This window comes from Chaetura pelagica, unplaced genomic scaffold, assembly GCF_000747805.2.
Source record: "Chaetura pelagica isolate M959 unplaced genomic scaffold, ChaPel_1.0 scaffold274, whole genome shotgun sequence".
NCBI lineage: Eukaryota > Metazoa > Chordata > Aves > Apodiformes > Apodidae > Chaetura > Chaetura pelagica.
Genome location: NW_009952983.1, coordinates 913,726 through 930,336, shown reverse-complemented (window position 1 = coordinate 930,336; position 16,611 = coordinate 913,726). Strand labels below are relative to the sequence as shown.

General features: G+C 39.1%; 1 protein-coding gene across 1 annotated transcript in view; it reads left to right on the top strand.

Annotated features, from left to right (window-relative positions):
• The first annotated feature begins 4,236 nt into the window (after positions 1-4,236).
• The window catches only part of PELI2 (pellino E3 ubiquitin protein ligase family member 2), a 53,122-nt gene continuing 40,747 nt past the window's right edge, over positions 4,237-16,611 (top strand). Inside the window, exons 1-2 of the mRNA XM_009996472.1 lie at positions 4,237-4,295; positions 9,535-9,664. Coding sequence (XP_009994774.1) covers positions 4,237-4,295; positions 9,535-9,664 — 189 coding nt within the window. The remainder of the gene's footprint in view (positions 4,296-9,534; positions 9,665-16,611) is intronic.

Sequence of the window (16,611 nt, the reverse complement as noted above, 5' to 3'; positions counted from 1 at the left end):
CTTGTATTTGGAGGGTAACTGAAGTTACAAGAAAGCTATCACTTTTTCTAATAAAAATGTGGACTGTCAAATAGTCCTTGATAGTGTTTTAGGGATTGCTTTAGGAAATGAACTTGTCTGAATTGTGCATATTTTTTTAATGGCCCAAACGGTCCTTTGAATCACATGTAGGTTCTCTGTAATGTTTAATGTAGTGAAGTTTCAGATGTAACATGGTGTTATTACTGTTCACTCCTCAGGCTAAAACTTAAACAGCTTGCTTTAGCACCTTCAAGCATACATGGAGCATAGATAAGTTGGGAGCATGGTTGCTATCTCAGGTGTGTTTTGAGATCTGTTGTCTCATTGCATTAAATGAAGTCTAATTTGTATTAATTTTAAAACTTTCAGCCTTTTTTTGATCTGGTCTTTGTTTCCATACAAAAGTGTGTGGATCCTAAGTCTCTGGTGTTTTGGCTAAACAGTCTTCCTCCTTCACTTCTTTCTCTCTGTATCAAAACCCAGCTGTGCATAATACTTTCCTTTGAAAGGAATTTTGTATTTGTCTGACTTGTTTTGAATGCAATAAAAGGTGGTTCTCACTTTCTATTGTATCTGTCTGTATTTCACCTAACAAAATTCTGTACCAAACAATTTCAGTGGCGTTTGTCTAGATTATAGATATTTCTCAGATGAATAGTATTTCCACTATGCTATGAGATGTTTAGGGTTGCAAAGAGGATTCTCTAAATATGATGCTTTGCCTACCTCTTATGCCCTTTTAGCTGGAATAAAAAGCATGCTTTGAAATGAACTTGATTAGTCTATACCCTGTATTTTGCTGTGCTCTTGCATTGTTGGTTTTATGCAGTGGTGAATGGTTTCAGTTGTCAGCTTTGGAGATGAGCTTAAAGCACTGAATAAAATTGCCTCCTTGTTAAATGAATGCTGGGGGAAGCAGTAAAATGTTGGAAATAAGGATTGTTAAGGAAGTAATTATATGAAGGAACATATTTCCTTACCCTTTGCTTTCTAAAAGGAAACCCCCTAGCATTCTCATGCTCTTCTGGCATATTACTTATATTTATATTGGAATTGGTGTAATAATATCTTAAATGTTGGGTTTTGTTAGGTTGTTTTCCTGTTAAAGGGAGCAGCTGCTCTTTTTCCCTATTAGTGTGTCATGGTCAAGGATGGCTTCTAGGAAATCTATGTTGTAGGTGAGACTAATAATTCCTTTCTATAGCTAGAGTCCTTTCTCGGCTGCCTATACAGGTTTTCAACTATTAAGTTTCCTGAACTGTCAGGTTATTTGACTACTTTAACTGAAGCTCATCATGGTGCTCCAGTAGTTTACCTCAGCATGGGCTTCAGGCTCTTGTACAGTATCAGCTTCTAATCAATCTCTTCTCCTGCTTATATAGTTGTCTTGCAGAAGCTGAAGTAGCAAATATTCTTCACTATTGCCTCTTAAAATACCTATTTCCACCTTGTCATTAACACATGCAATTGATGATCTCGAATTTCTTTGGTTAGAATAAGGTTGCAATGCCAACTGACACTTCTAGTCTTTCAGAAGTGGTGGCAAGGGTCTGTTGTGTTAGAATTTACAAAAAGTTACAAATAATTTTCCAGAATAATAATCTGGGGCAAGTAACAAACCACTTTCTAAGAAAAATGTAAAAAAGCATTACAGTTTCTATAGTAAGTTTATACAAATGTCAAAACTATGCTCCTGACTAGATCTCAGTTCTTATGTTACAAGTAATTAGACTAATAAAACCCTGACTCCTGTGCTCCTCACTGAGATGAATTGTTTTTGCTACTTTATTTCTGTATTATTCTATAACTTTATTTCCCCCGTTAGTGACAGGGAGAGTATCAAAATAGCAGAGAAATTTGTGAATTTAGAAGGAAACTGCATGTGTATTGTAAATAAAGCTGATCAAAAGCAGTTCTTACACAACTGATTTGGTATTTGCAAGCCAAGAGCACCCTTTAACTTTTTGTATAGGATGGCATTCATGTAGATCAGGTGTTTTTTTTTAATTGCCTAGATTACCTAAGCTAAACGTGCATGAGGATTAGCCAGCTGTATTTTCTATAAATATTCTCCCTAAAACAAATTCATTTGTTTTTAAACTACTACATTACAGTTGTTAGAATAGCAGCATAGTTCTGCTGACGGTGGAGGGAATGTGTGGAGTGGAATAGTTTGAAAAGCAGCCTGTGACTTAATGTGAACTGTAGTGTACCAGATCCTTCCAGTGCTAGTGGGAGAGATGGAAAGAGGCCAAAGCAGCCAGAAATAGGCTTTTTTCCCCTGGTCAGGAACTTGCAAACCTAAAGAGCAACTAGTTCTGTTCCAGAGCACCAAGGGAGAAGCAAAGTTCCCCTGGAAAAGCCCAGCTGCTTTACATGTGTGGGGTTTTTTATCTACTTACAGAGTAGATAAGGTTCTACTTAATTTGTATACCTTGTGATGGAGGGAATTATGTTGTAGCTTATCTGTTGTAGGTGTCTCTGACAGATCTGTTTTCATGGTGTCTGTGTTCAGCTTATCCATGCTTTTCTGATCAGAAGGAGGCTGGCTGTAGTTGAGCATAAAAGCACCATAGTTGTAGTGTACAGGTTCTGGTCAAGCTGACTGCTATGTTCCTAATGGTAGCAGGAGCAACTAGAGGCAACTGAAGGGTAGCTAAAAAAAACCACAACAAAATAATTGAAAATAACCCCTAATTACGAGCCATTGACGTGAATCAGCCTTCTCTCCAAAAAAATCTGCCTCATACCTATAGGGGTTATCTGGTCAGAGTGTTTTGCTGAACCACTACAAACTCTTTGGGGGCTTTAAGACTGTTTAGGTAGCAGTAAACTAGGCAGTTGGTGCTAAAATTTGGTGCATAGGAAGAGAAAGCTTGTGGTGAACACATAGGATTGATCACTATGCCAACGAATATTCCAAGAGTACTGGAGAAGGGAATACCTCCTAAAGTTTGTTTTGAGAGTAAAATGACTTCACAGATGCAAGTCATAAGAACAAACACTTGTCTCAAAAAAACCCAAACAACCCCACCAACAAAAAAGGCTGACTATAGCCAGAATTAATTACTCCAACATACCTTTCTCAGAGATAATCAAGTACACAGATGCAAAAACATTGCTTTTAATTGGGGAAAGAGATTATTTGGGACTTGAAAATCCAAACCAGCAAGTTTTCTTGCTCTGTAGGAAGACTGCTTTATTAAGGGCGACTATACTGCTGGTAGTGATTAGGAAGCATTTTTGCCTATAGAGATGTCTTAGCCAGCAGAGTTTGAGGTGGGACTGTCTTTCATGCAGGACTTCCTCCTAGGTTGCATAAACCAAGGATCTTGGATGAGTGGCTCTTGTTACTGAAAGAACGGAAACCCTTTTCTTACCTGTGAATTGCTCATTGCTATAGTTAATATAGTAACAAAAACTCTACTTAAGGCTACTTTAGTTTGCTGCTGTGACTTCTTAAAGTGTTTTCCTTCAGAAAGAAAGAAAAATCAGATGGAAATCAAATCTTTCAGTATGTGAGCCTGCTGTGAAAAAGAGAAGTGAACAGATGACTTACGTCCTTTGATAGATTTGCAGAAAGTGCAGGAAAGTTGCTTTGACCTGAATCTCCCTTGCTGCATGCAGAGAGGGAGTTTTAACTCTAAAGATTTTGAAACAGGGTGGGGAGACCCGGATTTTCTAGATTTACTGAAATGGAAATGTTGTGGATGGACTGGATGAGGCCTTTGAATTGGGGTGGACTAGGTGACTCCTTGAAGTTCCGTCTAGCTCTGTTTTCTGTCATTTGGTGATGAGGAAGCAACTGTGCAGATTGTTGAAGCTACAAGTGATGCAACGAGGAAAGTGCATCTTTGGGAGAAAGAAGGTAACCTTCTTGTCAGTCAAGGCTTGCTGAGCTACCTCTGAAAACATGATTTTTTGAGTGCAGGGAAATGATGCTGATACAAACAACAGTATCCTCCTTCCAACCTCCAAGAAACTAGTGTTAAGTGTTTCTGATGTAATCTGTTGTAGTCATCTGTGAAGCAGTAACTATAGTGTTCAAGAACTAGTCTTGTTTTCCTTGCCAAAAATTCACCACAGGAACAGGCTGATGATTAACAATACCTCTGGTGGTGGAGGCTGTTTCTGAGACAGACATTGGTGCATGTAATAATCAGCTGGAGACAAGCTTAGCTTTAAATTCATGTTGGGTTTATATCTTTAATACCGATGCATAAGTACCAGATAGTGGAGTTCAAAGGAGAAAATAAACCAGTGCTGTCCTGTTGGTACAGAAGTACATACTTTAGCTATTTGGCAACACTTCCCAATGGTGCTAACTTTGAGAATAACTTCACTGTCCTATTTCACTGAAATTCTCAGATAACTGGCAGAAGTAACTGCTTATTTTGCCTTTATGAAGGTCTGGTACAGAAAAATGCACTTGGAATAAATACTGTTGTGTTGTGTTGGTTTTTTTTAAAAATGAAAATCCCAAATGATTCAAGTTATTTTGCTGAAGTAGTACATCAGTTCTCCTAGATACAAAGAGAACTTTTCAGTATTGTACAAGAGGGGTGGTGTAAAGAGCCTGAAATACTGGCAATGATATTACATAAAAGGAGATACAAGTTCACTTACTTTGTTGTCAGTGTTGCTTATGTTTAAGCTTTTTGTTTGTGTTTTGATATAAACTAGCATGTGTCTTTTTCCCTTTTAACCTATGTTGAAGTGACTGAATGTTAGATGCTTCAGCAGAGGAGGGCTTTCTAGTTAGGGCTTTAGCACAATCTTCAAAGGCTCTGGGGCTGGATATTGTGAGGGTGAATAATGTATCTTTAGATTTCTAATGTTGTAGATGTGTTTATTGAGGACTTGCAGTACTTCCAGTGGAATCTCTCCTGCCCTCTGTGACATATTTCCTTTCTTTCTGGTATAAATGCTTCTGTGACTTTGCAGTGAACTGGGGAGTGAGGAATTGATGTGGTTAAAACCTATATTTAAAGCATAAATCTACTTTTGTTTTGCCTTCACATGAATCAGGGAGAGAAATAGCAGGAGCAAATGAAAGGTAAAGCTGCTGCCTTTGGCAGCAGTGTTGGCCCACAGTAGCTCAGTGATGGTAAAAATATGGTGTAAGCACAAACTGAGTTTTTGATAGGTGCTGAGTATATACTACTGTATGATACCAAACATGGAATCAGAACGTACTTAAAAGGAAAAATTCACTTTAGTCTGACTTCACAGTGAAAGCTGTCGCTAATCCTTCTGCAGCTTTATTGTTTTGCACAGCAGAGATGTGCTTTCTCTTTTAGAGCTATGGTAACAACTGAACTGTAGCAAGTCATCTGTTCCAAGCTAAGTCTGTGAAATGGGATGGTTTGCATCTAAAAATGCAAGGTGTGTGATAGAACTCTTAAGCAGTAGGAGAGGAAAGCAAAGTGAAATTACTCTTTGTCAAGATAAAATAATACCTGTGGACTTGTTCAGTTTGGAGTCTTTTAGGAGGTAGGTTGTATAGATGTCAAGAAGTATTTAGATTTTATGATAGTTTGTATTTTCATAGCATTGTTAAAAAAAATCAGCTACTTGGCAACAGCTTCTGTGTCTGGTAGCTAGCAGATCTTCCCCTTAATTTTGAGGATGACTTCCCTGAGTTGAAGTGTAGCTTGTTGAGGTGCAGGTGAAGACTTTCAGAGCACTTGTCCTAAATAATAGAAGTTTTGTTTACTCTTTGCCACTGGTTAAGCCTGATTCCATTTAAAAAAGCAAAACAAAAAATCTGGTGTAACAAGCAGTCCCACTAATGGTTCAGAACTTGTTGATCATCTCTGAAGTAGTTGAGTAGGTTCTTACACGACTTGTAGAAAACAGAGACTTGCCACAGTGTTCGGACTGTGGGAGAGAGCGTGTGTGGTCTTGCTCTCCAGACAGCCATGAATTCACACAGAGGAGAGGCTTTCATTACATATCCCAACCATGGGAAAAGCTTAATTGGAGTTTGCATTTCATGATATACCAAAGTCCTGGACTGTTTGATGTAAATCTGTAGGAAACTGGCTTTGATAATTATGGTGCCTATAACCTCTGCCAGCACCACTCCCTTATTTGCAAGGAATAGTGCTATCAACAGAGATAATTATCCCATGAGGATTCATACTGGTTGTCCCAGTATTGCTATCGCTGGAGAAGCATTTGGAAAAAGTATAGGGCTGCTCTCACCACATCTATTAGTTTGATGTTTTGGAACATCTGGAGAGCTTCAGAAGTGCTCCATGGATCTGTATGTGAGCGGGATGGTCTCAGAATTGGTTGTTTGTGAAATTTTATTTCTTCTAGTTTGTTTTATTAATTTGAAACATTTGTTGTAGGCTTTTTTTGGTGGGATGAAAAGTTCCAGCTGCGAGTTGTCTTTGGTAGTGCTGGTCATCCTTTGAAGCTAATGGGCTGGTCCCTGAGAAACATTAACTTCTGGAGCTTCTGGAAGGATGCAGGGAGAAGTTTGTGGAGAGGGGTTGTTAGAGGATCCAACAAGGAGCTTCTGTTCTGTTTATGAAACTCCTGTTGCTTATGGGGAATCTTGGAGACTCCCAGTATTCAGTGACTGGGAATTTGTGGCTTTAGTCCTTGTCCTTTTTCCTGTGCAGTTCCATCCTGCTGCTGCCTGTGAGAGGCAGTTGTTGCTCCATCCAGGCACTTTTCAGTTGAATGAAGAATGAAAGAGAAAAATGAAGAATGGGAGAGTTTTGCTTGTCTTGCTGTAGCTTCCTGTGTCTGTGCTTAGAAAAGCTGACTCAGCAAGGTGTGGGTGGACACGCTTGAATTCTGCCTCCTGAATGCTGCAACTCACTGTGTCCTGTGGGACAGCTCAGTTTGGAAAGCCAGGGACTTGCCAAGAAGTGAACGAGGGTGTGCTGCCTCAAGAGCAATCTGAGTTGCACACAGAGACAGAGATGCTGGGTGGGTAATAGTAAAACTACCACTCAATTCCTCCTGCCTTTTTGTGTGGAAAAAATTCAGAAATTGACACAAGGAAGGCCTTCATGAAAACTTGCCAGTGCTAATCAAGATTAATATCTTTTTTATATCTTTTCTCTTTTAAGTTTTCAGAAGGTTTTTTAACCTTGAGTAGCTTCTTATTTTTTTTTCTCTTTTAAAAAAGATAATTAAATCCCACAGAGAACTGAAATGAAATCAAGTAGCCTTCCCCAGTTACAATTGATTGTATATATGAGAAAAAACAAACAAAATAACCCCACTAACTTGGCTTTAACTTTCAGTGGAACTACTTAAATTCAGTACTGCTTAACAGTTACACAAATAGAAAAAATTGTAATAACAGTATATAAAGCTAGTAATGATACTAGTTATACATTATTTCTGCAGGAGTTACTGCTTTTTCAGGTTCTCGCATAAAAATACTTGTAGAAAGAATGTTGTCTTCAGGCAAGTTAAAACTTGCTAGCATATTCATGGTAATAATGTCTTTGAAAGAAAGCATGTGTGTGTATCTAGGAAGATTTAAGCTGGAGAATCAAATCATTCCTATTTTAAGGGCTGGTATTTAAGTTGCCTGTGGATCATATTGATATATCTTTCTAGGAATTGGTCTCTTGTGACAAGGATCCACTCTGTTAACTGAGTGCTACTCTCCTCCTGTGTGGGCTTAATAACAAGTTTCCAAGATACGAGTAGGCCTGGCATGAAATAATAGTGATTTTCTCCTGCTATTTCTTTGCTGTGTTGGGGAATCTCTTAATATTCCTGCAAGATACAGTTGTCTTCCCTGTAAGAACGAGAGAACAAGTTCAATTGTAGCCCTGCTGAAAAGCTCTTATTATGTGTCTCTAGCATTGTGTATTAAATGTGTATTTAAAAAAAACTCTGGATTTAGGTTTGAGAGTACTTAATTTTGAGATTGTTTCCAACAGTGGAATCTGTTCTTGTTTGTGCCCACGAACATTCAGCAGTCCTGCAGTTTCCATCACTGGTATTTAGACAATGTGCATGTGAAGTCTGAAACTATTTTCCTGCCTGACACCAGGAGATCCTTGCCTGAAGTGAGCAGTAAAGCCTTCTGCAGGGCTCCAGAGCCTTAACACAGAGACCACTTGTTCTCATCCACTCCTCATTGGTTTGCAAGAGGATACAGGGCTCTTCAAGTACATTCTCTTGTTACACAAGCTACTTATTTACATACACAGAATGTAATGATAAGGAAAAAAAAAAATAAATTCTGGGTTACTGCATTGTTTTTCCTAGTCAGCAGTTGTCACAGAGCTGCTCTTGCAGCCTGAGCAGTGAGGGACTATTAGCCTTCTGCACGGCTACAAATGATGTTAATCTGCAGATCGTGTGGTGGGTGTAGAGCTTGAACTATTTCTAAGTGTATCTCTAAAGAGATAATGAGTTCTCCTTAACTTTTTTTAACCTTTTCTGATTTGCAGGCAGTTAGTAATTTTTCTTCTCTTCTCAGATTATTTTCCTGACTACGATGTTAGCTTTTAATCATAGAGACTGTAGGAGAGGGTTATATGGGATCAGGATAGACTAGACCTCACCAATAGTAGATTTGTAAGTGGAATAACATCTGTAGCTCTTCAGCCAAAACTCTGAAACCTCTGAGGATGGGGAATGCAAGAAGCTTCTATGCAGCAAAGCTCAGAGATCTTTGTAGACCAGCTGAGAGTTATGAAGAATGTTACAGGTGACAGTGTTGTGATGAGAAGCATCTGCTTCTCCTACATCTTCAGGGTGAAGTGGCAGTGGATTCAATGCTTATGCATTGCAAAGAAATTTCCACTTGATTCCTTCCCTGGGGAAGTAGCTATGTCCTCTTGAGGCTTAAGACTTCTTTGAATAATTAATCCTTTGGGTCTCTGTCCTCGGAGAGAGATGAAAGAACTGTCTAAGGCTACTGTGTTACACCTGATAGATGAAGTAATTAGCAGCCTTCAGATACATTCACATAAATTAAAAACACTTGCATCCTTTTTCCTCAATAGTAGATTAAAGACTGGATTTAAAAAAAAGGGGGAGGGGGGGAACCAAGTAAAAGACACTCTGATGTGAGTAGAGTCACATTCCCTTTCACTTTGTTTGACTTGCCCCTAAATTTGTGTTTATCCCAATGACCCCTGTTCTTCCTCTTGTCTTCTCCATTCCTGCATGAGATGTGGTGAACGGAATGGTAAGATAAAGGTATTTTAAAAACTCTCCACTTGTTGAAAATACAGAGAAGACTTTGTTCTCTCAAATTCCTTTAATTTTAGAGGTGAAGGAGTATTTCTGGGGCTGAGCAGCTCAATATTTCATTTGCTGATGACTGTTAATGATGAATAAAATTTCAACCATTGATAGGAAAAAATGTGAATGCTCATAATTCAGGAAACAATGTAACATGGCTGTGTTACTTTATTTGGCTTTTAACATGCATTTATTCGATGACATCAGTATAATTGGCTGCTCTCCCTTTCTGTATTCCACACTGGTGGTCTTTTATGTCCAACTTTCTTTGTTTCTTTCTAGGTATAATGGATCCCTCCCTAATGGTGACAGAGGACGCAGGAAAAGCAGATTTGCCCTTTATAAGCGACCTAAGGCAAACGGGGTTAAGCCCAGCACTGTTCACGTGATTTCTACTCCCCAAGCATCAAAGGTATGTGACAGTGGAAAATATCCTGCTTTTCTGATGATCCTGAGTGCAGAAGAACTCTTTAGATTACTGCTAATGTACCTTGCTGCCAGTTCATTCTGTGATAGTCGGATAGAACTGTTATGATGAATAGTCTCCAGTGGATTTCCTTTCTAGGCATATCTATCTTTAATTTTAATCCATTTACTTGTTTAAAACAGTCTTTAACCTCAGGTATAAGATAATCTGACCTTTATACCTCTGTTCAGACAGCTTACTTTGTCAGTGCTAATGGTTTTATGTGAGCCATAAAGTAGTCATGTGATGCAAATACAAGAAGTATTTTAATTTCTTTCTCACTGGAGTCTAGTAGTGATATGTCTTCTTCCTCTTAGGAAGATAACCCACATACAGGGTGTAGAAAACTTAGTGAGCCTTCTGAGCCTTTCTGTTGCTAATAATGATACTGTGCATGTTTTTACTTCAAGGCTAGTGTAGGTGAAAAAGGAAAAGTAGTAATGTAAAGATATTAGTATATAGAACTATCTGGGTTAAAGTTATTGTGGTGGAACATATTTCAAGCTGCACAACGTCATCTTGTCTATTTCCTCAAATCCTTTTTCCTAGAAGCTAAAAGTGACTAGTTTTGGCCAAAATGGAGGGGGAGTTTTGTGGTGACACTCACAAAAGTGGATGGTTTGTCAGAGGTGTACATCACTTATACCAAAACATGTACTGGGAGAGGGAGAGAACGTACACCATTCTCAGAACTGCATCTAACTCTTGTGTCCTCAACACAGGAAAGATAAATACCTGTGGGGGTGGGTCCAGAGGAGGGCCACAAAAATGATCCAAGGGCTGGAGCACCTCTCCAGAAAGTTGGAGTTGTTCAGCCTGGAGAAGAAAAGGCTGCAGGGAGACCTTATTGTAGCCTGTCAGTACTGAAAGGAGGCTTATGAGGAAGGTGGGGACAGACTTTTTAGCAGGGCCTGTAGTGGTAGGACAAGGGGTGGTGGTTTTACATGAAAAAGGTAGATTTAGACTAGATACAAGGAAGAAATGTTTTTAGTATGATAAAACAGTGGCCCAGATTGCCCAGAAAGATGGTAGATACCCCATCCCTGGAAACATTCAAGGTCAGGTTTATTGGGACTCTGAGCAACCTGGTGTAATTGAAGATGTCCCTGCTTACTGCAGGGGCTTGGACGAGATGTGACCTTTAAAGATCCCTTCCCACCCAAACCATTCTGTGATTCTGGAAGTTTGTTTCATAACTTAGATCAAGAGAAGAATATTATTTCATACATAGTATTGAATTATGTTTTCTTTTATAGTACATTCCATACACAGTATACACCTAAACTTATCACAATATATAATATTAGAGCTTTTTTAAAAGATTGTCTGCAGCCTGCCTAGTGATGATAAATATGTAGTCTTTTGGATTAAATGTTTCTATAAATATTTTTTCCGTGTTCTTATTTTTGAAATGAAAATATTTGAGTTAAATCTTCCTGATGAAACCAACCTTCAAAATAGAATGCCTGTAGTATGTGTTTGCATGTGGGTAACTCTTGTTGCTTAAAATGTAACAAATGAAAAAAATCTGTTTTACATAGATGGTGGAAATATACACATGTTCTCACTGGATAATCTTAAGCATTTGGACTGCAGATAGTATTTCAGCATTTGAGTTGCAAAATATTTGAACACCTGGCAGACACCACAAGGTATCTGGTTAATGTTCATCTGCGTGGTTATTGTAGTGCAGATAAAGTATGTGTGCTGTACAAATTAGTGCCCTTATAAAGATAGCACATGGTTTGAAACATTAAATCCTTGGAGGATTTGGATTCAGGTAGATCTGTCAGGTTAAATGTATTCTTTTGCACTTTCTCTGAACCCTTATAAAAGAGCATTTGTGTATTTATACTGTTGTCTGGGGCAAGGCTGGTGGATGTGTGCCAGAACAGTGATGCACTGGATTTCAGTGCTCTTTCGGGTGCACAGAAAGGACGTTTACATTTTAAGACTCTTTTTGTAAGCTTTTCTAACATCTTTAACACCAGTGTGTTTTACTAGGAGTGGCTTCTGCATACAACTTCTATAAATGATTCCAGAAACATAGGCTAATAGAGGAAAGAGCAAGCTGCTTTGTTCTTGGAAAATAGTGTGCAACTTGACCTCAAAAGTTTTGTCCTGCTCTCAGTCTAACTCTTAGTTAAAGAAGATAAAACAGTAAGAACTTGTGCTGCGCAGGGTATTAACAAGTTTCCTCCCTTTACATCCTTCCTTCTAACTTCTCAGGCACCAGTTCTGTTTTGCCTTGCTTGTCTGTCACTGTGCAGACTGACTCTTTGAATAGGAAGAAATGTGTTATTTTCAGAGCACTGATGCTTTTGGGGTGGTGGATTTAGTAGAGGTGGGTGAAGCACTGATCTCCATTTGACATGGATGCTTGAATAAAGTGCGTAGCTGGTTTTGTGCTAATTCTGTTAATGCAGCAGCTCAAGAACTGTGTAATTTTAAGTTCATGTGTCAGCCTGGAAACTGCAATAGATGGTAAGAGGGTGCTTGTTATGTTCCATTGTCCCTGCTATGCAGGTGTCAAGGACAGCTGGAGTAGCACTGGCTTCAGTAGTAAATTTAGCAGAGATAATTGCATATGAATCAGTGCCTTTTGTTTGTTTTTCCACTGGAGTGCTTGTTTTTTGCCACTCTGCCTTCTGGAGGTGCTGAAGAAAATTCAAATTGTGTGGCCTTCTGAGGTTATATGGGTATATTTGGGGGGAAAGCACTGTATGGGGTCACAAGTCTCAAGCTCTTTCAGAGTATTGATAAAATATGATGCACCTCTTCAACTTTATATGAGTGACTTTAGAACTTGTTTAATTAAACCTATGTTTAGACACAATTCTGGGAATTCTCTAGTGTCTCGTGTTTTACAGACTGAGACAATTTCCTAGCATTATCAAAATTGGCATTACTGTATCAAAGGAAGTTTTAAAATCTTACATTGTCTCTTGTTTATGTGTATATGTCTGTAGGGGGCAAGTGTGAGACTGTTAATTAAATGTGTATGAACCTTACTCAAGATTTTAATAATCCCTTTTGCTAGACTAGAGAGCTTTTCAAAATCGAGTCACAAGAGAGGCCATTCCTTGCATTGGGTCTGATGGTGAAGAGAAAGACTGTAAATAAATCAAGATCATATGATTTGTGAAAACCTTTCTCTGACTACCAAACTCTTAGTGGTAAGTTTGCTACTGGCTCATCATGGCATAGCTAGGATTGCTGATGTTTATTTTCAAGCTATTAGAGCTACTTACAAAAATAAAAAATTAGTTGTAATGTTCATTCTGCTTGAGTTTATTTTGGTTGAGTTGTTTTAACTGTTGTTTTCACACACAATAGTTACTGCTGTAAAACTCAAGTCTAGGTCTGCTGGTGTTTGAGAAGTTAACAAGGTTGTGCAGAAATTTTCCAGTAAGTGCAAACTTCAAGTCTGAGTGGGCTGTAAGTTTTCAGAATAATAACCTGGGAATGGTGGGGTGGTACACTCAAGTTTATTAGAGATTTTGGAGGGGATGTGTGAGGTTATTTTAAGGTTTTTTTTTTTGTATTTTGGGGGATTGTGGGGCATTTTATTGGTCTGGGGTATACATGTCTGATAGGAGAAGAGGCATCTAACATGAAAACCAGCTTGATATCTCTCTAGAATAATATTTGAGAGCAGTGTATCTCTCACAGATCTTAAGTACATGAATAATATGTCCTGTCTAGATAAAAATGTATGATCCCAATTTCTGTGAAGCAAAGATGTTCATCTTCTTGTACACATCCAGTCTGTTGGTTCAGTGAGCCATTAGGTTGACACTTCCCACACGCAAACACAGGTGGATCATCATTCCCATTTCCTCCTCTTCATAGGCATCACCAACTCCTTGTTGGGGAGAGTTCTATGTGAGGGAGATGCTGGCAGCTGACACAAGCTGTGAGGTTACTGGTGATCCTGCACACTCAAGTCATGTAATCCCCCCATGGTTACAGGTACATAGGCATTTAGATTTCTCTGTTGGTTTCAGATGCTTTGGAATTACTTCCATGGGTGTGAAGGTTAGAAAAATGAAGAAGGAGCTTCACATGCATTTGAGTTACTTGAAGTATGGCATTAGAAAGTGTGAATTTTTGGGATTAACTCTCCAGGATTCCACAGGATTACTCTGGAAGCATGAATAAATTCTATTGTAACAGCATTTATGGTATTGGAGTCCTTCCAAAGTATTGAGTCAGGAAGCAAGAGGATGTAACTAGCAAGCACTAGAAGTGCTTCTTTCTAACAACTGAATGTTGTGCTTTGATACCCAAGTGCTTGCATTCTTAATATGGACCTAATAGAAGTTTAAAAACATCCTTTGAATTGCTGCATAGAACAAAAATCCTGCCTTTGATACCTTTTTATGGTCATACAGCTTGGTATTTATTCTGTCTGCAGATCAAAGCCTTCTTTTGGTAACCTGTGGTAGATAAAGACAACCTATTTTCTCCCCTGTGAAATGACTATTTCAAGCTGACTGGGGAAGATCTTTCCAACTTCAAGTCCAGTTACCTGCCGAGTTGGCTTCTGCTTTGTGCTGTCACAACAGCAGCTTGTATAGTCACTGGCTGGGTTCCTGCAGCTCAAATCACGTTTCATGCTGTTGCTGGAGAAGAACAAAATGCAGCCATACGAGTAATTATTAGGTTGGGGAGAGAGCTGCAATTTGTGCTTTGAGTGATGAGAGAAAATGAGAAGTGTAGAATTCTTGTGATTTGTTATCTACTGTAGATACTGCATCTGCTTTGACATACTTTGTGAGTTTTGAGTAAAAAGACCAGACATCTTTTTGGCACTGACAGCTTTTTGGTGTTCATTCTGAATGAGGGAGCTGTAGAGCTCAGCTGTTGTCACAAGAGTACTGTGTCTGTCAGTGGCTTCTCTCTCCTATTGGGCTTATTTATGGTGTAAGCAGTTCATGGAGCACTGATTTGTTCTGAAGTAACTCAATCACATAGGTATCTTGAGAGTCCTGAGTTGTGCAGAGGCAGCTTTTTCTTGGTGCATCAGACTGAAGAATAGTTTCCCTCGTGTTGAGTGTCCTTTTCTTCTATTATCTGAACATGCCAAGGCCTTCTCCCTTTGCCCTTGAAAGTAGGAGGGAATGGTTAGAAGAAAATGGTTAGACCAGTTTCATTAGTAGGGCTTAATAAATGACAACTGTTACTTTGAAACTCTCCTTCCTGAGCTTTTGGGACCTATCAAGCAGAATGCATGTCAAAGGTTTTGGAAAATCACTTTACAGTGTTTTCTAACAAAAAGCAGATGTTTAGTGAAAGAAAGGGAATTAAAAATTGCTGAGGGACTGCAACAATTATTTTTTTATGACTTAACATTGTATTTTGTTTTCATGCTCTCCCTTCAGAGGGCAGACAAAAGATCAAAAAATGCTTTTCTTGTAAACTCTCTTTAAACTACATCTGCTGTAAATTAATATTTAAATCAGATTCTACTTGAATTTGGGTGCACTTAAAAAGCAGAGGAAGGTGCAGTGATCACCAGGGCTAGTGTTAAGAAATTGGGGGGTGTTGTGTTTCCCAATACAATTCCACTTCACTTCCCACAGGCAGCTAGGCTGTATAACCCACCACCACACAATATCTGTCAGTTTGCAACTTCATTACCCTGTGAGAAATAACTTGGGAGTTTAGTCTGGGTGGCAATGGAGAGAGAGCTGGGTAAAGTAGAGACTGCATCTCAGCTGAGTTTCAAACGCTGTGGTGTCAGGTCAGATGCTGCAAACCTTTGCTTTCCATCAGGGAGTGTCCTCAGTTATTCATGCCACTGGAAAAACTGCAAGTCAGATTTGTACCCCAGGAAGCAGAGCTGCCCATTTCACTGGGAAATGGCAGTTTCACTAGTTCAGCTTCATGTAGCACAGCTTGTTTAAAACTAGCTTGTTCCAATTTGACTATTTTCTGCATTCGTCCCCACCACTTCTCAGGATTTAGACTGGAAATTTTGGATCACCTACTGCAGTAATGAAGTTCTGTCTTGTTATGCGTTTATTCTGTTTTGGCCCTTAATTAACCAGAATGGATCTGGTTTTATAGTGCATGTCTTCTGAGAGCTGGTCTGGTCTGTGCTTCTTGAAAGTTGGGACAAAAAATGAAACTGGTTTCGGTTCAAATGAAGCTGCAATGACTGAGTGTAACGTTTCTGCCTGCCTGGTAGTACTGCCTTTTCAACTTGCTGTTGGGGATAACACTGTTGCAAGTTGGCATTATTAAATGAGAAGCTCCCTAGAATATTAAAAAGTTATTACAATCTGCTGTTGTTTTCCAGGTGTTTGGGTGGGCTGTGCTGATCCAGCCTCATGGCTACAGGGACTCATACAGAACTGTTAGAGAAGTCTGGGACTGTTAGCGTCTGTAGTACAGGAATTCCTAGCTACTGTTTTGGAAACATGCTTTATCACTTCTCTCATGGAGGGACTTTGCAGTCTGAAATGTGACCTTCATGTTAGCTTTGAACTGCGAAGCCCCTATAGAGAGAGAGAGTTGGATTCTAGGGTGTATAGAGTGTGGTTGTATAGCACAGAGACCCTATCCTTCACTGAGGCTTGTACCACATAACTGAAGACAGATGTTCTGGCACTATGAGGAGGAGTAAGGCAGAGTGCATCTTACTCTTGTGTTACCCTCTTTCAAAGAAACTGAAGGTTCTGAGAGTGTTTGTTGCTAATGATATGTATGTAGGTTGGTTCATGCTCCAAAGAAAGTGTGGTGGCAAGAGGAACATGCAGCTAATGATGTGTGTGCTTTTCCTGTTATCTCAAATGGTAATGTCCAAAGAAAATTGTCTTAAATGGATGGAATGTTGTGTTTTGGAAAAATTGGGTAGCATATACTCAGTCACAGCAGTATGGAACAGC